Genomic DNA, 22608 nt, shown 5'->3' with positions numbered 1-22608 from the left:
GTTAATGACATGGCTATTGTGAACCAGTTCCTTCCTTTGCCGTGGGATAAAATTTGTATGCAATAGATGGTTCCCATAGTTGTCTCTTTTGAATGGTTCAGAGAACTGAAAGATTAGGTAATGGGCCATTACTAATGGCTGACTCCTAAATTCAAAAGAACCATTATGGAATTTTCACACACAAAAGCACCAACGCAGTTAAACATGATCTGCTTTTGATTCCTACTAACTCTAGTTCTCTAACTTTCAGCTCTTCTTACTAGAACAAAGAAGAAAAAAGAACCAAAAATCGAAAGTTGGCATGAATGATTCCTAAGGAACTCATGGTAGTTCCTATATCTCTTCTTACTTACTTACTCCACTCCTCATCTGCTTGGTTTGGAGCTCATTTTGGATCATCTCCTTTATAGATAACTTTTGTGGGGTGAGGTCGATTTCGAACTTCTCAGCTGTAATAACACAACACAAGTTACAGAGACAACATCCATCATCAGTGAAGAAAACAAAACGATCTGATCTTAACTCATACCTAGTCGCTTGAGGATGTCAGCGAACGCCGTCTGTCAGGAAATAACAAAGCTATAGTTAAACTTAGATATCGATTATATCTTCTGAGGCACATAAATTTCTTGTGGTTTGAATCCTAACCGTTTTAAGGTCCACCACTTTCAAGATATCAACAACTGCATTTCGCAACTCTTCATCACTAGGAGGCTCCTTGGTTTTGTCATTTACTAGATCAAACAAACACAGATAAATAAATGGCATCAGAAACATCATCAAAACATAAAGGAAGATATATCAAAATATAACGACACTATAATTCTTCAGTTTTATGAATCTAAGGAATCTTCGTTTAATAAGTATTGAGTTTGTTCTGAATTCTAGTCTTGACTAAAGCTATCTTTTGTATTGAATTTATCCTTGCTTTGGTAAATTCTAAGTTAAATACTGAAATTAGAAACAATACAATGCAACGAGTAAAGTTAATACCGATTTTAGTTCAGTTTTCATTCATGATTCTGTGTTTATTAAGACTTTCAAATCAATTTCAGAATGATTCGACTGTTAGCTCAGGGCACAGTAAAATGCAAAAACTCTCGTTGATTTCATAAACAAAAGCAGCAACACAAATGTCTTTGTTAAGACACTACGATGTATAACCAAAACCGGTTTAATCATACTTACCGAAAGGCCCCAAATTCAAAAGATACTACATAATCACCCATCAGTTAGCAAAATCCATGCAAAAACCTCTTTAGGATTGACTCAGTTTGGTACCAAATCCATCTAAATGGTTCAGATTTTCGTCTTCCTAGTATGAGATGGACTTACCTGTATTGTTAGGTGGCGGCAGAATGACAGGTGGAAACAATGTTGGAACTCCAGAAGCTTCTGGCCAAGCTGATACTTCCGGAACAGGAGAGAATGTGGCAGCATAAGTTTTGTATAATCGGTCAAGAGTGTAACAGTTGTCTACATACTGCAAAGGGTTGATTTTCAGCTTCTCGCAGACTGCTAGAGCGTGCAGACACGGAAACTTACTTGATTGAAACTTCCCACACGTGCAGGTGCATTCATTCAGCCGAACGATCCATTCATCATTCTGAAGTGGCTCTGTCACCTGAAAAGCACCTTTCTCTAACGGCATTATAACGTGAGTGATGGAATCTGTCATTAACTCTTCGAGCTTGTCCATGACGGGTTTGGTGTACATATCTCCGCGGTTAACCCTACCACTGCTATCACAAAGACCCGTCTTGAAAAGCAATCTCATCTCATCAAACAGAAGCAGTACGGTTGCTGTCACTGGCAGACCAAGAGACTGAAAGCTTTCGCAAATTGCAAACACATTTTCTGTCTCGATCGTCATGACTCTGTATCTTCTCCCACTGTCATGAGCCAGAGCCCACTGACTTTGAGGGAATTGGTCTAACCATTTGCGAGCTTCTGAGTTCTTCTTTTCAATTTCCATCATGTAGGAGTCAAATTCTTCCTTCTGATTCGTGGATCCAGCCTCTTCCACAAGGCTCTTTAGGTAGTCATCTTGAAAAAAATCATGGAATCGGGAGCAGAAATAATCCAGACAAAACCTGTGATAAGCCCAGGGTTCTTGCCATAGAGACCATGGCTCGTTTACAACAGCGACTATGTCCGGGTTGGGACTGGAGATGAGACAAAGGTCTTTCCTTTGTGTGACCTTCTCTCTGATTCCATTGAGAAACCAACGCCAACTATCAGTGGACACTTCTTTGGTAACCGCAAATGCAAGCGGGAAATAGCAATCATCAGCTTCCATTCCTGAGGCAATCATCAACTTCATAGGGTACTTACCATTCAAGTCTTTAGTGTCCACTATGATTAGAGGTCTACAGTGTCGAAAACCTTCAATGGACTGTGGAAACGCCCAAAACACACCACGAAAGGATGCAAATTCAGGATTTGGAAAAATATCGTATTGCCAGTCCACAAGTAGCCCATTAGATAAGTGAAACGCAGCCATTAATTTGGGTAATACTCTGAAACTCCGATCCCAATCTCCAAAGACTTTTTTGATCACTTCTTGTTTTGCTTCTTGCATTTCTGAAGTTTCAAGCATGTCGCCAAATTTTTGAAACCACCAATCCTTCAACTCTGCAATTGTTAGTGTGGGTTGTACCCTGATCAGACTTTCAATCTCCTCTGCTGCAAATTCCACGTCAAAATTATCTGGCCTTATAGGACAACAAGTATGTGGACCAGTAAACTTGGTTATCTCAACAAGTCCGTGTTCTTCCATTCTAGCTGCCCAAAGCGTCCACTTGCATTTCCATCTGATGCACTCAAACGTAAATGCGTCGTTCTTGGTCTCTCTTACTACACACTTTTGCCGCCCTCTTATGGAGCACCAGTCCACTACCTTCTTCAACTCATCCCTGTCTTTAAAACACAACCCTACACGCATTTCATGATCATCAACCCACAGACTGGACAGAGACCACGGATTTGAAGCACTTGACTCGACACCTTTATCTAAGCACGCATTAGCCGATGCCTCTAAAGCTGACACATTATTTGCTGTCAAATTAACAACCTGCTCCACCCCATCCAAACTTGAGTTTGCTTCCGTCATTTCTCTATCTTCATCTCCATGATGAGTGCTACCGTTTCTAAAAGCAGCATCTGCCAACCCGTTAGTGGTATCCAATCCCTGAACCTCTAACCCATTATCCCTCTCTAACTTAACAGATGGAGGATGTGTCACAGAACCAGTAGCTACTTGCGGTTGTTGGGTTCTCTTTCTTTTCAAGGAACTAACCGGACTCTCCAATGGAGATGAACAAGCAGCAGGATCATTAACTCCATCAGATGTCGATTACACTTCCAAATACAACTCCACATCTTTAATAGAAGGATGATTGCTTGGAACCTCAAGCATAGTCTCTAAACTAGAGTCGTTCACCACAGGAAAGTGTGCATACATAGAGAGATGTCGTGAAACAACGACAGGTAACCTACCAAAGATTTCAATCTTTGATCTCTGCTTATCTAATCCAAAAATTTGATAAAGGGCATTCAACAATGTGCTTAACTCAGTCTTACCCTTAACTCTGATCTTCTTAGGAGTAGATCCTTCATAGTATACGCCGTCAGGACCATACTTAATAGAAGCATTCGTATAACACAACACGGTAACCTTTTCTCTCAAGGTTTCCATCGCCACGAGCACAACAGTCCTGCAGTGAATTCAAAGAAAAATGTAAACTTTTTTAGGCCTAAACTCGTAACATACAAAACCCAAAACTCCATATCTAAAAGGAAGGCTAAAGCATTTTATGGATAGAAGCAGATAAACCCCATTCAGAAAACATGAACCCTAAACACTGATACTCAAGCTAAGACTTGTAAAGTCGCACCTGGAAAATAAAAAGGGAGAATTTTTTGAAATGGGAAAGCTTGGATTTCTCAGAAAACGCAGTAATTTCCACCGTTTCTTCCGGTGATGCGACGCCGATGAAGACCAAAAGCTTGGATTTTTCAGACAAACCAAAAAAAAACTCGCTCACGAATATAGCATTTCGAAAAGTACAATTGGGCCGAAAAATGAAAGCCCATTAGAGTTTAGTCCGTTCAAAACAAAAGTTCAAGATTCCCGCCTAAACTTAACGTTCATGTCCCAATGATTTTATTAATATTTTCTCTTTTTTTTTTTTTTTTTGGTCAAAACTATTTTTTCTTGTTTTAAAAAAAAATTTATAAATCAAACTTTTGTTTGCTATTCGATTTCTTCAATTTGGATGATTTCCTCCACATTAAGCCTCCTCCTTGCAGATAAAAGAATTGTAAACGTCTAAATGAGATGGGAAAGAGTTAGTAAAGAAGAAGAAGAAGAAGTAGATGGTGCGATTACGATTCCGACGTAGAAGCAGCAATATATTATGATTTATGTCTACGCTAAACTGGACACATAAAAGAGCAGCAACACATTATGTCTACATTATACAACCTGAACCGGATTAATCCTACTTCTCAAAAGTCAAAAGATACTACAAAATCACACTAATCAGTTTATATAATCCACAAAAGTGCCTGCCTCGGTTCGACTCAATTAATCCATCTTTCAGCTCTTCTTCTTAGTAGTGCGAGGTGTATTTTGAATATATATATATATATATAATGGACCAGAAACAAGCCAACAGATTTGCTCTCTGTCACAACTACCAATATGATGTTGGATCCATGAGGAAATTCCAAAAGGCAAAAACAGAACAGCAACCACCAGCTAAAAGATTATCTCCAGCACCAAATGTAGGAAATCAAAGGAATCACATGTATCGTTGCTAATAAATAAATAAAGACGAGTCAAATTCTCTCACCTGCTTGAAACAAGGAGTGTGCCAAGGTTTCGATGTAAAAAGTGGGAGTGGAGACGAAGCTAACAACTCTGTTTGTGCTTGAAGAAGGAACAGATTTGGATGAAGCCATTAAAGTCAAATTGAGAAAACCAAACTAATAGTAGTTGGCAATATGAGCGCATATATAGGACTTTTGTGAAACTATATGATTCAAGCACAAAGCAAACTAGTCATCTTCTCATTCTCTCTTAGTAAACGTTGAGTTCCTCTGAAGTTGATGTAAATGACTTTCGAAGCTTGGTTTTTAAAAGAAACAAAAGTGAAAACAAATAGACATTGAACCTGTGATAAGCACAAGGTTCTTGCCACTGAGACCCTGGTTCACTAATAACAACAAGTATGTCAGGGTGGGGACTGGAGATGAGGCAAAGGCCTTTCCTTTGTGTAACCACCGCAAAGGCAAGCGGAACAAATTTGTTGGCTGCAGGGAGGGGCAATCATCAAGTTCAATTGGTACTCACCGTTCAAGATTCTGGTGTCAACTGGGATCAGAGGTATACAGTGCTGAAACCCTTCTATAGACTGTGGAAAGGACCAAAACACACCACAGAAGGATGCAAACTCGAGATTAGAAAAAATATTGTACTTCCAATCCACGAGTAGTCCATTAGATGAATGAAAGGCAGACATTAACTTGGGCAAATCTTCAATAACTTCGATCCAATCACCAAAAACTCTTTTAATAGCTTTCTCTTTTGCAGCCCGCACATCTGAAGTTTTCAAGGTCATAGCCAATTTTCATTTTCCACCACTTCTTCAACTCTGCAATTGTTAGTGTGGGCTTATCCCTGACCACACGTTCAATCTCATCGGCTTCGAACTCTAGCTTGAAATCTTCTGGATCAATGGGATGACAAGTATGTGGACCAGTATACTTGATTATTTCGACAAGTCCATGTTTTTCCATATGTAATCTTTGTTTACATATGGCATGGTGATGATTCAGTAACAAAACTTGTCCTAATCTCCACTCTCCTATGCAGGTATAATGATAATTTCAACCAAAAATGTGCTCACTTCTTGCTTGATACAAGACTAATTTTCTTTCCCTCCACAACAAGCTTCTCACTTCGCTCCAGCTGCCAAAAAAAATAGTTAGTACAACATTAGTAAACATGTGAAGCCCACTATCAAAATGATTTCGTTTAATAACTCAACGATCCCATTTCTTTAATTTTAATCTCTCTCTCACATCCAACAAATTTATAAGAAGATTTGGCATAAGATAAGCTAAGATTTGTATTTTACCTTAAGCTTCAAGTAGGCAATAACATCTTTTCTTGAAGAGAACTTTGAAAGAACTGATGGTGCTTGTTCATCGATATTAGACTTTAGCTGTTTGAGCTTCATTGATCCACCACTACCAGCATCCTGACAAATGTTTTTGCACATATACATATAGGTCATGAGTGGGATACTAGGATGTTATAGAAGTGACTGTTTAAAGTAAATTGACAAGATTTTGAGCATCGCTCTAGTACTAGTCTTTGCAAAGACGATCAATGATGGCATTATAGATTACAACATACATTAGCTTTGATGTTGTTTTCATCCATCCTCATAAGCAGATTCAAGGCCGAGTCAGTGTCGCCCATCTTACACATTCCATTTACAATTCTTCCGTAAGTCACGACATCAGGTTGATGACCATTTCCTACCATTATATGTTCTTAATTTTGTCTATTGGTTGTAATTGTTGATGGCAAACTAAAAGAAAAAATTTCAAAGCTAATGTACAAAATAACATTCCAAATTGATCTAGTCTAGTCATAACCAGAATGTACTGAAATCTGGATCACAAAATACAAGAGATCATCAAAGAGTAATCGTCAAAAAGAACATTCCAAATTGATCTAGTCTAGTCATAGCCAGAATGTACTGAAATCTTCTTAGTCTAAACATCTTTTTCTTCCTTGCCGAGTTTTTCAATTGCCAAAATGGCATCAGTGATACCTTCGTTGAAACTTCAGCTATGTAAAACACAACCCAACCTGTTAGACAAAATTTAACCTCCTTGACAAAAAAATCAAATTTAAAAGTAAACTATAGTTACCCTGAGCCTCAGGAGGTTCCTCCGATATCCTTTCGCATGTGTACATGTCCCAATTCAATGCCTGAATCACCACCTTCTCCTTCTTTGGAAGAACTTTTGCAGCTCTAGGCTTTAGCTTTGGTTCTTTTTTTGCAGATCATCTTAACAATGTGGAGTTGTTTCGGATTAGCTTCATCTTCTTCCTATTCCCATACACCTTTTGCTTCTTCAAGATGTTTAAGTCTCTACTAAAAACTGATTGCAGCTCGCTTCTGTAAAAGTTGAGCATGCTCTAGCTTCTGTAAATGCTTAGCCTCCTTCTCCTGCTTCCTTTGGCGGCGTCGTGTGCTTTGATCCAGGTTGAGAAGGTTGGGTTGGGAAGGAGCTGAAGAACGTCTGACTGGTGGTGAAGCCATCAGACGTGATAGATAGCTACTTTCCTCTCCCATATCTGAAAAAGTAGAGATGGTATAAGGAGACTAGGATAAGCCAAACAGCGTTCTAAAGCAAAATCAAAAGCTTGTGTTTTCTACTGAAAGGAGACTAATGTGTTTGTTTTGTTTCTTGCATAAGCCAAACTACAGCAAATCAAAAGCGAGAGAAGAATAAACAAGGAGAGTAAGAATAATCCAAACAGCGTTCTACAGATACAATCAGCGAGAGAAGAATAGCATCTCATAAGCCAAACAACATTCTAAAGCAAAATCAAAAGAATGGAGTGGTATTTTTGGAATAAAAAGAGTGCTAAAAAGAGTGGAGTGGAGGAAGTACTAAAAAGAGTGGAGTGGAGGAAGACGACCACCCCACTCTCACACTTAATTAAAAGAAAACGGCCAAAAAAAAAGACTTAAAATAAAGAACAGCCAAAATAGAAGGCCCAAGTGAACAAATTTGAATTGTTGACAAAAAAAAGTGAACAAATTTTGAACTAAATTATAACCAAATGATTTGAAATTGATTTCAGGAAATCTAATCGGTTCCGGTTCGGTTCGATTTACCATTTAGCCAATGGGGTGTGCCAAATTAGGGGGGGGGGGTATTGGTTTAGGATTTAATGAGAATTTTAATGACTTAAAAAGTTATGTAAAATATGTTGTTATTCAATCAAGACTTTTTAAAACTCTTTTAAAATTTGGTGTTATTAGTTGTGGATTTGTAAAAAGTTATCTAAAATCTTTATAAATCTACTGTTATTGGATTAGGAGTTTTATCAAATCATTAAAAGTTTTATGTTATTCAAACAAAACAAAAGAATCTTGGATTGTTAATGAATTCAACTATTATATTATTGGTTTAGGATTCTATATTCTTTTCTTCATAAAAAAAGTCATGTAAACACCACCATCAAATAGAAAGATTGTGAATCATAGTCCATGACTTTTTGGGAGGGGATAAGAAGAGCCACCGACGTCGCAAATTCCCAACTCATTTCTACCAAACTCATATATATACCGAACTCATTCTTTTTCCTTTGTTTAATTCAGAAATTAGTATTTTTAAAATCTATATATTTTTCTCTCTCACGGATTTCAGATTTTTTTTACAATTTTTATTCAAATTTTACGAATTTTTTGTTCCCAATTCAAATTTTGTTAACAAAAATTAATTTTTTAAGTTTTAAAAATTTTAAGTATTGCAAACTTTGATATTAGATTTACAAATATGGTGTGAGAACTAACCGGATTTTGGATCCAATCATTTGTTATTTTGATCTTTAGAGATTCCACAAATCCAATTTGTTTTCACATTTTTATGTTGATTTATGATACAAGTTCCTAATTCTATTTGTTTTATTTTTTTCAAAATGTTTTGATTTTTTGTTTCTTTCTCATGGTTTCAATTTTTTTAATAACAAATTTTTATTAAAATGTTTGTTTTAAATTTTATTTTTAGCCTTTAATAACAATCTTCTTGAAAATAAAATTTGTTTTTAACAAAAAAGTTCAAGTTTTATTTTCAAGTTGAAATTTTATAACAAGTATATGTGAGTGAGGTCTCCTAAAACTGATTTTACAGCAGATTCTTCACACTACGAAAACCCAAATTTACATAGCATTAAGTACGAGAACGATATTGAATTACTGATAGTGTTATAGATTGTAGATAGAGGCAATAAACCATAGTAAAGAGTTGTAGAACTATTTCAGGATAATACCAGACAGATTTGTCACTAGTAGCTCCAAATAGAAAGATACAATTTCTTGTCAAGAGCTCTATCTACTGAGTGATCTGTAGGCTGTAATAGCAGAGAATTTTATTCAACTAAAGAAAAGACAAACAGTTCATGTTGTTTTAGACGTGCCAGAAACTTAGGGGGAGGTATTGGTTTAGGATTTAGAAAGAATTTTAATGACTTTATGTTCTTGCTGATTGTTAGAATCATAGAAAATTGAAAGTTAAAAATGAAGGATTCTAAGAGATTGTTTATGAAGTTTTTTAAAATCTTGATGATTTGTTTTTTCTAATCTTGTAAAATCTTTTTATTTGATGAAAGAGTTTTCATGACTTTTGTTATGAAGGAAATGATATAAAATCCTAAACCAATAACATAAAATTTGAATTCATTAACAATCCAAGATTCTTTTGTTTTACTTAAATAACATAAAACTTTTAATGACTTTATAAAACTCTTAATCCAATAACACTAGATTTATCAAGATTTTAGATAACTTTTTACAAATCCACAACCAATAACACCAAATTTTTAAAGAGTTTTTAAAAGTTTTGATTGAATAACAACATATTTTACCTAACTTTTAAAGTCATTAAAATTTTTTCTAAATCCCAAACCAATACCTCCCTCTTACTTCCTAAATTCTTGGAGCAGATCTATTTTGGTACTCACCCTTGGTTTTACATAACCAGATAGAACCAGAATCCGGTTTTTGTAAAATAGTAAAAGAAAATAAAAAAGCCTCCGTCGCCGGGACTCGAACCCGGGTCTCTCAGGTGAGAGCCGAGTATCCTAACCAGCTAGACTACGACGGATTTTATTTCTTATTTACATATGATGTCTATAACCTATTATTATTAAGTGTTGCATCGCTGTGCGTGATTTGTTTTGTGATAAGAACATTTTGTTAGCATCATACAAGACATGTAGCATAACATATAGGAACATAATTTAGAAATTAAAAATCATGGTAAATAACATATAGGAACTTTTATAGATATACAGTACAAATATGAAATCATTGATTCTTATGTACAGATAGGAATATAATTTTACAAATACAAGGGAATTAAGTTGGAAAGGTGGAGAAAGTTTTCATGTAAACATTAGACACTAGAATGCAATTTACGCAAAATCGTATATATACATATTAAAAAAAAATGAGTAACCGCTTAATTAGTTCGGTTTTGTATCTCGAACCAGTCTGTTTCCGTGTTCGCATCATATTGTTGTTATCTTCAACATTTTGGTTTAGGAATACCACACGATTCGAGACGAGAGCTAAGGGCTTTGCTCTTGGTGGTTTTAATTACATCGCACAGACATGATTGCTGCTCTTTCAAAATGTCACAACATGAAACTGAAATCTTTAATTCACTACCAAGAGAATACAAGCACGTCTGAATCTTACTTTTATCACATGATTTTCCATTCCCCTCGGATCTACTGCCGCCGGCATGGATAGTTTTTGTCGGAAGAGGTAACGATGCAAAGAGTACGACGAATGATAAGCAACAACCCGACGGTCTTCATGGATAGTTATTTGTTTAGATATATCTATAGCAGATTAATACTTCAGACTTATTCCTGAGATAAAAATTGAGAACTTGATTAGGTGTATATATATAAAAAAAATTAAGGATTCCAATTGTGTGGTACTGCGTAATGAACGTGTTTTACCTTGTTAATAAACATGACCATTAATAGTCGTTATGTAAATATAGCCTAAAATGTAAGATTAAAAAATTTTATCTTGAAAATTTAATTGGTTGATTAGAAATCAATTACTAAATTTTATATCTACCTATGAGGTTAAATAAAACAATTTAATGAGATATGCATAAATTATACGAAAATTCAAATTTCATACAAACCTCAATTTTAACAATTGAAACAAAACAAATTCAAATGACAACCCATTTTCAAACAATTCCAACCAATATACCTACAATTTATTAACGTTTGTTATGTCACTTTTCAAAAAAATTAAGAAAACATATTAAAAGTTTTCTTATATCGTTTAAATTTAATTTGATTTTTCATATTTTTCAATGAATCTAAGGTTAAAGTAGGAAACTGATACTGGATTTTACATTGAAAATATAAAACAACACTTATATTAAAACGTAAAAATAATGTTAGAATGATACTTTTTATGAAATGAAGGGAGTAGCTTATGTTTTTCGCATTCCATTTCATAATATGTAATTTAAGATTTTTTTTTTTTTAAAAAGAACAAATATGATAGATGTTAAAGTGAAAGTCCATAAAAAAAATATTTTCTGTTTTACGGGCGCTAAGCATCTCATAAGGGTGCAACGAACATTAATCACATGGCAATGTACAGTACCCGAGTCAACATGCATGTTGTCCCTAATCTTCAATCGAGCTATCAAGTCTCAATGATGGTTCTTCATCTGATCTTGGTTCATCATTCACCTAAGGAGTCTCATGTCCAAACTTCCAATCATTTGTCTCATGTACCGACGTACCGTGAGTTGGAGGGTATCAATAGGTGTGCGGTCTTGGCCTCTTGCTTTCAGAACGTAAAGCAATATACAACCATTGAGAAAATGGGTAGTTTGTTCTTCAATCTCACAAGTTCAACGGGTACTTTGTTCTAACATTGTTTTTGTATTGTGCTGGTGGTCTCAATCAAAGCAATGTAATAAGAAGACAAAATTTTAATGGTAGATATATCAAAGTTTACTTTATATTCTGTAGTTTAAAAAACAAAAAAGTACATATGTGGAATCATTGATTCTTCTTACAAGCAAGAGAAATGAGAAAGGTGGAGACAATGTTCCTAACCAGCTGTAACAAGAAAGAGAGTCAAAGACACGACTCAACGTATCTTAATCTTCGGTATATATATCATATATGGTTGGGTGTTGGCATCACATTTTCAACATTTGGGCTCGGGAACACCACAAGACTTGAGATGAGAGCTAATGACACTTCTACTCAAGGTGACACGGTGTTTAATTTCATCACATAGGCATGCTTGTGTCTCTTTCATTGTCTCACAACATGAGTTCGGCAGCTTCATTCCCCGAGACATACCGTCAAAGCAAAGCTGAAGCGCATTCAATTTTTTCTGAGTTGTATCACATGCTTCTCCACTCCTCTTGGAAGTACTGCCGCTGGCAGCGGTAGCTTCTGTTGGAGGAGGGAATGATGCCGAGACTATGACGAATGCGATAAGGAACAATGCTACGATCTTCATCATGTCTTGTTGTATGGGATTCGTCTTGTTTTCTAAGAGGATCTCTTACGTATTTATAGGATAATTAAGGGTTCCCATTGTATCGTTTTAACTTCTTTTAGTCAACATGAATATAATTAGTTGTTTATGTAAAATAGCCCAAAAGTAATGCTAATATAAGCTTTAGGAGTTTATAGAAATGCTAGATTTGGTTTTCGTGTAATAACGTGGATTGTGTTTGTCTAATGCAAAATCCACTTATCGTCACCCTTTCCCAAAAACTTTCAACCTATCTTTAGTATAGTTTATATATATAATGGTTCGAGAATAAAAGTTAACACTTTCAAAATAGTTCATTTTCTTTCTTAACTTCGTCTAGCTTTACATAATACTTTTTTAGTAGTTGCCAGAAAAACAAATAAATGAAACAAAGGGACAAAAGAGGAGACGAAATGTGTTTTTTTTTGTTTTGTTGCATCAAAGATGTTTCAAACATGGAGATAAAAACATAGGAATCTAACTTTATTTCATGGAAGATCCTATGTGAAAGAAGTCCTCTTTCTCTTTCTCTCTCTCTCTTAAAACCGAGTCTTCAGGGATCAAACTTCATCCCATTGCATACTTCTGAGTCCAGCTTCGGGCAGTAGACTCATACTTGGCTCTGTCGGTTTTGTACATGTGAGCAATCTCAGGAACCAAAGGATCATCTGGGTTTGGGTCCGTTAACAATGAACAGATCGAAAGCAACACCTATAAATTCACAAATGATCGGATTAAAATCAGAGCAGAGTCATTATATATATCTCCAACGCTAATGGTAAAATAGTGCTTTTTTCACCTTGGAAATGGTGAGTGCAGGACTCCATTGTTCTTTCAGAATGTCGAGGCAAATGCTTCCGTTGCTGTTCACATTAGGATGAAACACTTTTGTCCTAAACGCAACCTGCAAGAGAAAAAAGTTCATTTGAATTCCAATAGAATCCATTTACTAATTTCAATTTGGTAAAAATGATATTCACCTTTGGTGGTTTGAAGGGATAATCCGGAGGGAAGTGAATGGTCACAAGAAAGACTCCGCCTGAATAAGGACTCTCGGACGGACCCATGATCGTAGCTTGCCAATGAAACATGTCGTCAGCAACAGGGCCTTGAGGATTCACAATGGTTCATATAAGAAAAAAGAGAAAGTTTAGCTTTTATGAACCTGATCAAAGGCATTAACAGGAAGGAATACACACAATTAAAAGTGTATTGAGTACTTCTCTAGCAGAAGAATGCATGAGCAGTTTGAGAATCTTCTGAAAACAGACCTCAGACTCTATTGGGACCAACAATACCAATTCAATATACACTTTCACATTTTAAAAGAGGCGTATAACACCCAAATACGATAGATAAAACTAACAAAGACTTAACAGCATCCTACTCAAAACTGGGGAACAAGTAAGATCGTCCACTAATAATCCTGATCTGAAATGGTGTTACAGTAAAGAAGATGCGGACCCTCATTGCGAGGAACAAGTTTGTGATATCCATTATGGATACTTGGATAAACAAGGCAGGATAAAATCAATGGTATGCACCAAAAGCTCAATCCTAAGGAAAAAAAAATATAAACTCTCAATTGCTATCTCCAAAACTATGAATCTATGATCATAAGATAGATCTAAAATCAGTACCCAGAAGCTTGCAATAAGAAAAAAATCTCAACTTTTAACTGTTATCTTATTGATGTATAATCACTTCACCCATCAGGAAGCATGTTCAAAACGATTTCATTTTTTTTTTATAGATATAAGATCTAGTAGAACAAAGCTCAAAACGGAAGAGAGAGAGAGAGACGAAGTACTACTAACCAGCACTGCAGGAGGTTGGAGGATCCTTCTGGAGATCCTTGAGCTCTTTCAAGATCCGTTTCGAAGCCATTTCTCAACAAACTCCTTAGATCCAATCCCAAAAAAAAAGAAACCCTAGATCGATTCAGTAACGTAAAAGGATAAACGAAACAAAGGACGAGTTAAGGTTGGAAAAAAACTTTCAGAACAAAAAAAAAAAAAAAAAAGGAGTAAAAAGCTTTATTACCTCAAAACAGATCCTCCAAAACTCGCTTCACGATTCACTCCTGCAGCAGATGATTTTGAGAAGAAGAGAGAACCTTTGATTTGAGAGACCTAAAAGCAAATATTAAATAAATTAAAATAAAAATAAAAAGAAGATATTTATGTAAATAATGACCTCCAGAAATAATAATTGCCAGCTATTTTCCAGCCAGCCAGAAAAATAATTAACTAATTATTATTATTATTGGATGAAAATAAAAATAAAGGAGACCCTCTGACTGAGGTAGAGTGTTTCATACATGCTTTAAAAAGGGATTATTAGCCTTAAACCCTTAGGGTTTTTGTCTTCCAGCGAAATCGACATTTCGTCTTCCCAAAGTACTGACTGACACAAAGTGAGAGAGAGATCAGAATCAATGGCGGCTAAGGGTCCGTTGAAGCTAAAATTCAAAGCAAAAGCAAAAGGATCAAAGGGTGGATCAAATTCAACTTCTTCCTCCTCCTCCTCTGTTTCTTCCAAGTTCGAGGTCATCAAGGATTGGACCAACTGGTCACTGAAGAAAGCCAAAGTCGCTACTCACTATGGTCTCATCCCTCTGATCATCATCATCGGCATGAATTCAGATCCTAAACCTGATCTCTTTCAGCTTCTCAGTCCCTTTTAATCCTCCGATTGAATCTTCTTCTTCCTTAGTACTGTTTTTTTATATGCTTTCAGTTATGTTCCTTTTCGATATATGAAATGGATTTGTATTTGTTTCTGAATTTATAATTCAAAGTTTCATTCTTTTTTTTTTTTTTTTTTTTACAAAATCTGCTCTGTTTACTGTAACCAATCATCACTCAAATAGCATTCACTTCTCAGATTCAATAAAAGAAATGCTTTTAAAAGGCTACAACTTTGTGTTTGTTCTCTCATTCTGCATCAAGTTGATCGAATATCTTCAATCAATTTCAAAACTTGAGATATATGAGGTCGATCTTGTTGCTTCAGAGCAACACAAGCCAATCCTATTTGCAACATCTCTACCATTTCTTCCTCGAAACCACCTGATTGACTCAATATCTCCATGTCAAAAACCTCCCCGGTCCACTCATTCGCCACCACGTTTCTTATCCAGCTAGCTAAATCCATGTTTTCGCCTTGTGTTGTTGTTGCTGCTTTTGGTGCTAAGCCCGCTGGACTCACCGGTGATTTCCCTGTCAAGAGCTCGAGTAACACCACTCCGAAGCTGTATACGTCTGAAAACTGTGTGCTTCTTCTCGTGTCTGTTATTTCAGGTGCGTGGTAACCTGAAGTTAGGCAAGTGGTTTGAGGAAGTGATCTCATGATTGCCGTCAAGCCAAGATCGCCTATGCAGCCATAGCATTGTGAGTCTAAGAAGATGTTTGAGGATTTGATGTTGCCGTGGATGAGTTTACCATTGTTCCCTTCATGGATTTTAGCCAGCCCTCTCACTGCTCCGGTTGCTATTTTCAATCTAGCATCCCAATCTAACGGTACTCGATGATACCTTCCTTTGTTTCCTGCAATCAAAATTGAAACTTCTTTGTTGTTTACTCATTGAGCTTTTGACTAAACATAAGAATAAGAAAGTGAAAGAGTAACTAACCGTGCAGCATCTCGAAGAGGCTTCCTTGACTGTAATAGCTATAAACAGCGAGCTTATCATCTTTGGAATAGTAGTAAGCCTTTAGCTCAGCTACATTCTCATGTCTGATCATACCAATGATCTCCATTTGCATCTCAAACTCTCGTCTTCCAACGACAACTTCCTTCAGTCTCTTCACTACGACCGTGCTCATGTCCTCCATTGTTACCATATAGGTTGCACCAAAAGCACCCTTCCCCAAAACTTCTGCAGATGAGGTTAGCAAATCATCTAAATCAAAAGAATGGTTCCTTCCACCGAAATAGATGATCTTCCCGCCTTCTTCAGTGTTATCATCTCTAGACGTCCAGTTTCCTGGAGGAGGAGAAGACGAGTCTCTCTTCCTCAGTTTCCCTGGGAAGCATTTCTTCCGTAGGCAGCAAGCGATCATTATAAAGGAGAACCCGAAGACACCTAACACGCAAGCTGCAGCCAGAATCAGCAGGAAAGCAACCTGGTTTAACCCGAAAGGAAGCTTGTGGTGTTGTTTCTTCTGCCTATCGGTAGTGTTGTTACCAGAAAAGGCTGAACTTTGGAATCTTTGAAGAGATATTGGTTTTGTACCGACGAGCTTGTTGTTGGACAAGTTGACTTGACTCAGCTTTGGAAGATCAAGATGGGGGATTTCTCCAGAGAAGGAATTGTTTGCAAGATTCAAGACTCTAAGGCTGGTCAAACCTGAAAGAGAAGCTGGGATGCTTCCGTTGAATCCATTGTTAGAGAGATCAAGAACCTTGAGATTCTTTAACTCGGAGAGAATCGATGGTAAAGGACCAGAGAAGCGGTTGTGTTGTAGATAGAGATGAGTCAAGTTGCTGAGATTAATGAAATCAGAAGGGAAGTCTCCGGTGAAATGGTTCTTTCGAAGGCTTAAAACCTTGAGAGAAGAGAGACGACTGATGGTGAAAGGAGGAATCAAACCGTTGAATCCAACCGCAGGCAATCTAACGGATACAACTCGATCACGGTTTGCGTTGCAGGTAACTCCGGTCCAGCGATGACAAACCGGAGAGCTCTGGTTCCAAAGGAGATGAGACGAAGTTAAATGAGACAAGAAATCAAGCAAAGCTTTCTTGTCGTCTTCAAGAGTCTGAGATGATGAAATCAGAACAAAACAGAGAATCAAAGAGAAGAAGAAGAAGAAGATATGCATTGTGAAGAAACTAGTTTTTTGGTTTCTAACTGTAAAAAGGAAAAACAGAGAATTATTCTTTAGCTTGAGAAGTTTGTAAGCATTAAAAAAAGAATTATGAAAGTGAGGTTTCAAAAGATACGCCGGCAGGTTTTAGCCGGCAAACAAAAAAAAAAAAAGTCTTGATTTTTATAAGCAGAGAAAACAAAAGACACGTTGACCGTTTCTATGCACTTTAAGTTTATGATCGTTGAGTACTTAAAACTCATTGGCTTCAAAGCATTTTCACACACACTAACGGCTAATATATCTCTTTACTGGAAAGCATGTAACGTAAGCGCGGAAAAATTCAGAGGTTTTGGCTCACAAAATAATTAATAAGAGTTGTTAATTTTTGAGAATTTCCCTTATCTCTATTCAGTATTTATAGTCATATCCAAAACTGTTGACAAAAAAAAGAAAAGAAATATATTCAAAAACTATAAGTGGTTAGAAATTTGCTCTTTTGCTAATAAATGTGACTAGGACTTAGAAATTGGGACAGATACACACAAAGAAAAAAGGGCTTGATAAAATTTTTGAGTGAAGAAAAGAAAGAAATTAGTGATTATAGCCACAAATTAGTGATTACAGTTAAATAATACTCCTACAAAGAAAAATATAAGAAGATAGATTCACACATACATAGTATTATTTTAAGAAAATATATAATAATACATCTATATAATTTGTAAAATTTAATGTTATAATGCATATGAAAATAAAATGAGATTTGTTTCTAAATAATATGATTAATATATATTTAATTATTTGTTGACATAAAAATGAGAAACACGTGACGTGAGTCAGATGGGGATGGTTCTAGACTTTTATTCTAGTCCCAATCTAGTTGGATGAAAACATAACTGCTGTTTCTGGACCAACCCCACCATAATAACAAAACGAAGACGAAACGGCTTCTTCATTCTCTCCTCTACTATACAACCACAACATCTCAGATACTGGTTTTGTAATTCTCTCTCCGCTAAGAGGCGAAAAAAGATGAACGATGCCGAAGTTGTCAACCAGATCCACCAGATGGTTAGCTTTATCCGCCAGGAAGCTGAAGAAAAGGCCAATGAGATCTCTGTCTCCGCTGAAGAAGTCCATAAACCTTCTCTCTCTCTCTCTCTCTCGATCTCTTGTTCTTACTTGTGGGTTTCGTGTTAAGTTCTCCGGAATATACACTGCATAACGATTGTGTGACCATTTTGATATATTTTTTTTAAAAAAAAAATTTGTTGACTGTTATGTAACTATTCCACTTGATCTTCGGATCTTAAGATTTTTCCTGTTCTGAGATTTTATTGTGTAGTCAACAAGTTCATAGGCTCTATGGGGTTATTTCTGATCTAAGCAAATGGTTTTGATCTAACTCTGTGTGGTTATATGTGGTTGATGTTACAGGAATTCAACATTGAGAAGTTGCAGTGTTAAGTTTTGAGATATCTATAGCTTTGATTACACACGCTCACACTTACAAAGAGAAGATAAGAATCATACACTCAGATCAACATAGATCTAAGCAACGATTACAGAGATCAACATTGATCTCTCTACAAGCACATCGTTTGGTTAGAAGCTCATCGCTTCATTCACAATCTTCAACAATAAGCATAATGAAGAAGAAGAGCTTCACGACTCTTTTAAGTTGATTCCTTAACCGCCAAGCCTCTTTCTCGTTCCAAGTATTTGCTCTCTTCTTTATATCTGTCCACGTCATCCTCTTCTTTACTTACTTCCTTATGAAGAATCGTATCAATACTCCCCCCATTTAGACAAGCTTGTCCTCAAGCTTTAAGAAAAGAAGAAATAGATGCGGCAAGTCTCTCACTAGGTCATGAACTCTCATGAATAGACCAGCCTCGCCACAAGAAGGCACGGCAAAAACACAAAGGAATTGAACCAAGCTCACTTAGACTGATCCCTTCACCAGATTGAAAATGGACCAAACTCCACAGCATAAATTCTGAACATGGTTGCAACTTCCCAACTTTGTGTTTCCAACGATGCCAAACTTTGAGTCTTGCAATCCCCAGATGTGTCTTTCTATTCCAAACTATTGCCGTAACAACAAGAACATGTGAAGCCTTCATTTTCTGAACAAAAGAAAACAGCACATGATACTTATTCCTGTATATATTCCTCCGCCAGAATCTAAGTGCTTTACTTCTCCACTTGTGAAACACTTGAAACCTCTCATCACCATGGAGAAAATGTGTCATTATTGTTGCATCACGGTCTTCCAAAAGTGTGTTGAATGCAGGAACCCTTAGTGAGCTAACCGCATGCTCCGGAATATCCATTGCTACTCTAGTTTGTAAATGTAGCTTCCCATACACCATTGGAGAAGCTTTCAAGACCGTGTGGCTGTGGAAAACCGATTCCACAAACACATTCTCTTGTAGCCTGAACTGTGCAGCAGAAGAAGGTAAAAGACGAATACCCGTTTGTGCTTCTTCGAGTGCAAGAACAATTTCGTCCCCTGATTCTACTTTACTCCAGAACTTAGGCTGCATATCAGAAGTATTAAATTGCTTCATGCTGCTTGAATCAAGTCTCAACCTCGATATACACATCAACCAATTCATATGTGTATGCCTCATCCTCTTATGAGACTTAAGAGTGTGTCTTTCCTCATCCTCCAAACCTGTGGCAGCAGAAATTGGAGAAGTTGCAGGCTTTGTGTTATGAAGTTGCAGGGTCCATTTACGCTTCATGTGAAACTTCACCTCACCACAACAAAGCTGATACAGTCCTCTTAAATCCAGTCTCATTCTCATTTTACAAATAAACTGTGACTGAGGTGACTGTCTCATCCTTCTCCAAGGCTTAAAGCTGTTATGTTTCCCATTTGATCCAACAGAAGCAAAAGAACAAGAATCCTTGAGATGGCTTATTCTTGACATCATTTTGAACTTAAATCGCCAAGCCTTAGGATGTTTGCTTTGCTTACGTCGTTGCTGCCTTCTTTTGTCTCTTAGAGTCATTGTATCGAACACTTGGAGTGCACACTGAAACTGTGAAAACGTTTCCCTCGAAGGGGAAGCATGTTGTGGAATCAATTTCGCCTGCAACACAATGTCATCACTTGATTCTATCTCTTGAATCACGTCGACACTTGTGCCCAAAGTGTTTTCTGACTTTTGATGCTTGCGATCAAAATCATTGATCCACTGTTCTAGTTTGCGATCCAGCTCCAAACCTACACGCTTTTGATCCCTATCGTTTCCAAACATTAACAATAAACCATCTTTCACCTCGTTCCAACTATTGAAAGGAATCCAGGATTGTTCCTTGTGGAACCAAGATTTTGCTTGGCCGCCGAGAAAATTGGAAACGAACGCCAACTTCTCCTTCTCTGAACACTCACCACCAACAAATTGAGCTTCAATCCTTGCGATCCACTGTTTTGGATCACCTCCGATGAAGATCGGAAGCTGTAAAGCTTGATGCGAAGACTCCGGTTGCATCGAACGTTTCTCAAGGTGATTCGACAACGCCGATAAAGTTTGCTTTATCTTTTTCAATGTCAAATCCAACGAATCGAACCTCGCCTCATGTTCCGCCGACGTCTGCCGCAAACGCTGATGCTCACCGTATAAGAACTTCAAACTCGCCTCATACTCCGCCATCGCCGTCGCGTTGAAGCTTCGATCTCAGTTTCACCGCACCAATGTTAAGTTTTGAGATATCTATAGCTTTGATTACACACGCTCACACTTACAAAGAGAAGATAAGAATCATACACTCAGATCAACATAGATCTAAGCAACGATTACAGAGATCAACATTGATCTCTCTACAAGCACATCGTTTGGTTAGAAGCTCATCGCTTCATTCACAATCTTCAACAATAAGCATAATGAAGAAGAAGAGCTTCACGACTCTTTTAAGTTGATTCCTTAACCGCCAAGCCTCTTTCTCGTTCCAAGTATTTGCTCTCTTCTTTATATCTGTCCACGTCATCCTCTTCTTCACTTACTTCCTTATGAAGAATCGTATCATGCAGCTAGTTGAAGCAGAGAAGAAGAAGATTATACAAGAGTATGAGAAGAAGGAGAAACAGGTCGACGTCAGAAAGAAGATGTGAGCTCTCATCTTTCTCACTCTCCTCCCCCTCCTCTGTTTGTACTGAGATCTGATAATTATGTGTTCCTCTTTTCTTGCTTAAGATCTATCTTTGTTTCTTTAAGAAAGATAGATAGAGTGTGGTTATGTCTTTATGATTTAGGCCATAGCTAATTGTATGTGTTTGCTTTGTTTGTTAATTGTTCTGTAATAGTGATTACTCAATGCAACTGAATGCATCGAGGATCAATGTTCTACAAGCTCAAGATGACATTGTCAATGCAATGAAACAAGAGGCTGCTAAGAAACTCTTGAAAGTTAGCCACCATGGCTTTTTCAACCTTCATCACCATCAGTATAAACATCTCTTGAAAGATCTCATTGTTCAGGTTCTGATCAGTCTTAAGTTACAAACAAGCTCATTTGTTCTTTTCTCTGTAACAATTGTTCTCTAAATTTTGTGTTTGGGATGTGATTTGTAGTGTTTGCTTAGATTAAAAGAGCCTGCAGTGTTACTGCGTTGTCGTGAAGAAGATCTTCACATGGTTGAGTCTATGCTGGATGAAGCGACTGATGAATATTGTGAGAAAGCAAAGGTTCATGCTCCTGAGATTGTTGTCGACAAGGACGTTTTCCTTCCCCCTGCTCCTTCAGATGATGATCCTCATGCTCTTTCCTGGTAATTAGATTTTCATCAAACGAAAACACTCAAAACTATGAAAGAATCAAAACTCTAATACCAAATGACACTTGCGGATATGTATATACAACAGTGCAGGAGGAGTGGTGTTGGCTTCTCGTGATGGGAAAATCGTGTGTGAAAACACGCTTGATGCGAGGTTGGAGGTTGCCTTCCGCAAGAAACTTCCCGAGGTTAGACAAAAATACCCCATTTGCAAAACTCTTCCCATTTGTCCTCCAATTTGTTCTTCTTCTAAGCATTTAGCTTTTGTTCTTGAATGTGTGTAGATCCGAAAGTCACTCATTGGCAAGGTTGGTGAAGCTTGATGAATGACTCCTCCAACTTTATATATTTAAGAAAAGTTTGTGGCTCTCCATATATCCATTTCTTTGTCTTGTCACCATTTTTTTTTTTTGAAACTTTGTGTAATGTACTTGTTGATGGGCATTGAACTTTTGTTGTTAACTGTAGTTCAATATTTTTTTGGGTTTGGTGATGTAATAATAAAGTGTAAGTTGCTCTACTGGTCACATTTTTGTTGATGTGCGTGCAACAAAGCGTCCTAGATTTAGTACTTGTCCTTACTGACGCATGGTTGATTGCAAGAAAGAAACAAAGCGTCACAAGAGGGTCAAAGTCTCCTCCGTCGTTACATTCACATACTTTT

The 22608-nt window shown here is 36.9% G+C and overlaps 6 protein-coding genes, 1 non-coding gene and 2 pseudogenes across 12 annotated transcripts; 2 read left to right on the top strand and 7 right to left on the bottom strand.

Annotated features, from left to right (window-relative positions):
• Positions 1 to 113: 113 nt before the first annotated feature.
• On the bottom strand, positions 114 to 4023 carry LOC104753094 (uncharacterized). Of its 2 annotated transcripts, XM_087489941.1 has the most exons (6): positions 3897 to 4023; positions 3583 to 3716; positions 1336 to 3494; positions 649 to 734; positions 530 to 560; positions 114 to 449 (listed from the first exon to the last, which is right to left on the bottom strand). In XM_087489941.1, exons 3-6 carry the CDS (start codon positions 3110 to 3112, stop codon positions 346 to 348), a joined length of 1998 nt encoding a protein of 665 aa, XP_087346067.1. In that variant the 5' UTR covers positions 3113 to 3494; positions 3583 to 3716; positions 3897 to 4023; the 3' UTR covers positions 114 to 345. The 2 variants fall into 2 exon arrangements, with proteins under 2 accessions (XP_087346067.1, XP_010473683.2); XM_010475381.3 differs by having other exon boundaries at positions 1336 to 3716.
• Positions 4024 to 9842: 5819 nt separating this feature from the next.
• On the bottom strand, positions 9843 to 9915 carry TRNAE-CUC (transfer RNA glutamic acid (anticodon CUC)). Its single transcript has one exon. It is a non-coding gene; the product is annotated as a tRNA-Glu (tRNA).
• Positions 9916 to 10042: 127 nt separating this feature from the next.
• Positions 10043 to 10633, bottom strand: LOC109129563 (uncharacterized; annotated as a pseudogene).
• Positions 10634 to 12005: 1372 nt separating this feature from the next.
• On the bottom strand, positions 12006 to 12329 carry LOC147926135 (uncharacterized). Its single transcript, XM_087492875.1, has one exon. It carries the CDS (start codon positions 12327 to 12329, stop codon positions 12006 to 12008), a length of 324 nt encoding a protein of 107 aa, XP_087349001.1.
• Positions 12330 to 12639: 310 nt separating this feature from the next.
• Positions 12640 to 14593, bottom strand: LOC104753092 (ubiquitin-conjugating enzyme E2 28). Of its 3 annotated transcripts, none has more exons than XM_010475379.3 (5): positions 14388 to 14593; positions 14162 to 14245; positions 13325 to 13452; positions 13144 to 13248; positions 12640 to 13055 (listed from the first exon to the last, which is right to left on the bottom strand). In XM_010475379.3, exons 2-5 carry the CDS (start codon positions 14229 to 14231, stop codon positions 12912 to 12914), a joined length of 447 nt encoding a protein of 148 aa, XP_010473681.1. In that variant the 5' UTR covers positions 14232 to 14245; positions 14388 to 14593; the 3' UTR covers positions 12640 to 12911. The 3 variants fall into 3 exon arrangements, with proteins under 3 accessions (XP_010473681.1, XP_010473682.1, XP_010473680.1); XM_010475380.3 differs by having other exon boundaries at positions 14162 to 14242; positions 14388 to 14578; XM_010475378.2 differs by having other exon boundaries at positions 14162 to 14275; positions 14388 to 14563.
• Positions 14594 to 14690: 97 nt separating this feature from the next.
• On the top strand, positions 14691 to 15158 carry LOC109129577 (mitochondrial import receptor subunit TOM7-1 pseudogene; annotated as a pseudogene). Its single transcript, XR_015583558.1, has one exon. The product of XR_015583558.1 is annotated as a mitochondrial import receptor subunit TOM7-1 pseudogene (transcript).
• On the bottom strand, positions 15119 to 17313 carry LOC104754172 (putative inactive receptor-like protein kinase At1g64210). Its single transcript, XM_010476309.2, has 2 exons — positions 15979 to 17313; positions 15119 to 15892 (listed from the first exon to the last, which is right to left on the bottom strand). The coding sequence occupies exons 1-2, from the start codon at positions 17168 to 17170 to the stop codon at positions 15291 to 15293; spliced, it is 1794 nt and encodes a 597-aa protein (XP_010474611.2). The 5' UTR covers positions 17171 to 17313; the 3' UTR covers positions 15119 to 15290.
• Positions 17314 to 18595: 1282 nt separating this feature from the next.
• On the top strand, positions 18596 to 22464 carry LOC104753091 (V-type proton ATPase subunit E3-like). Of its 2 annotated transcripts, XM_087489888.1 has the most exons (6): positions 18596 to 21122; positions 21201 to 21277; positions 21474 to 21648; positions 21742 to 21938; positions 22033 to 22132; positions 22229 to 22464. In XM_087489888.1, exons 3-6 carry the CDS (start codon positions 21484 to 21486, stop codon positions 22265 to 22267), a joined length of 501 nt encoding a protein of 166 aa, XP_087346014.1. In that variant the 5' UTR covers positions 18596 to 21122; positions 21201 to 21277; positions 21474 to 21483; the 3' UTR covers positions 22268 to 22464. The 2 variants fall into 2 exon arrangements, with proteins under 2 accessions (XP_087346014.1, XP_010473677.1); XM_010475375.3 differs by having other exon boundaries at positions 18596 to 21277.
• On the bottom strand, positions 18606 to 20823 carry LOC104753090 (uncharacterized). The gene has a single exon (XM_010475374.2). It carries the CDS (start codon positions 20821 to 20823, stop codon positions 19027 to 19029), a length of 1797 nt encoding a protein of 598 aa, XP_010473676.2. The 3' UTR covers positions 18606 to 19026.
• Positions 22465 to 22608: the final 144 nt, after the last annotated feature.

The sequence above is a fragment of the Camelina sativa genome, chromosome 16 (assembly GCF_030686135.1).
Source record: "Camelina sativa cultivar CO46 ecotype springtype chromosome 16, ASM3068613v1".
NCBI lineage: Eukaryota > Viridiplantae > Streptophyta > Magnoliopsida > Brassicales > Brassicaceae > Camelina > Camelina sativa.
The sequence above is the reverse complement of the archived record's forward strand: the minus strand, read 5'-3'. Positions and strand labels throughout refer to the sequence as shown.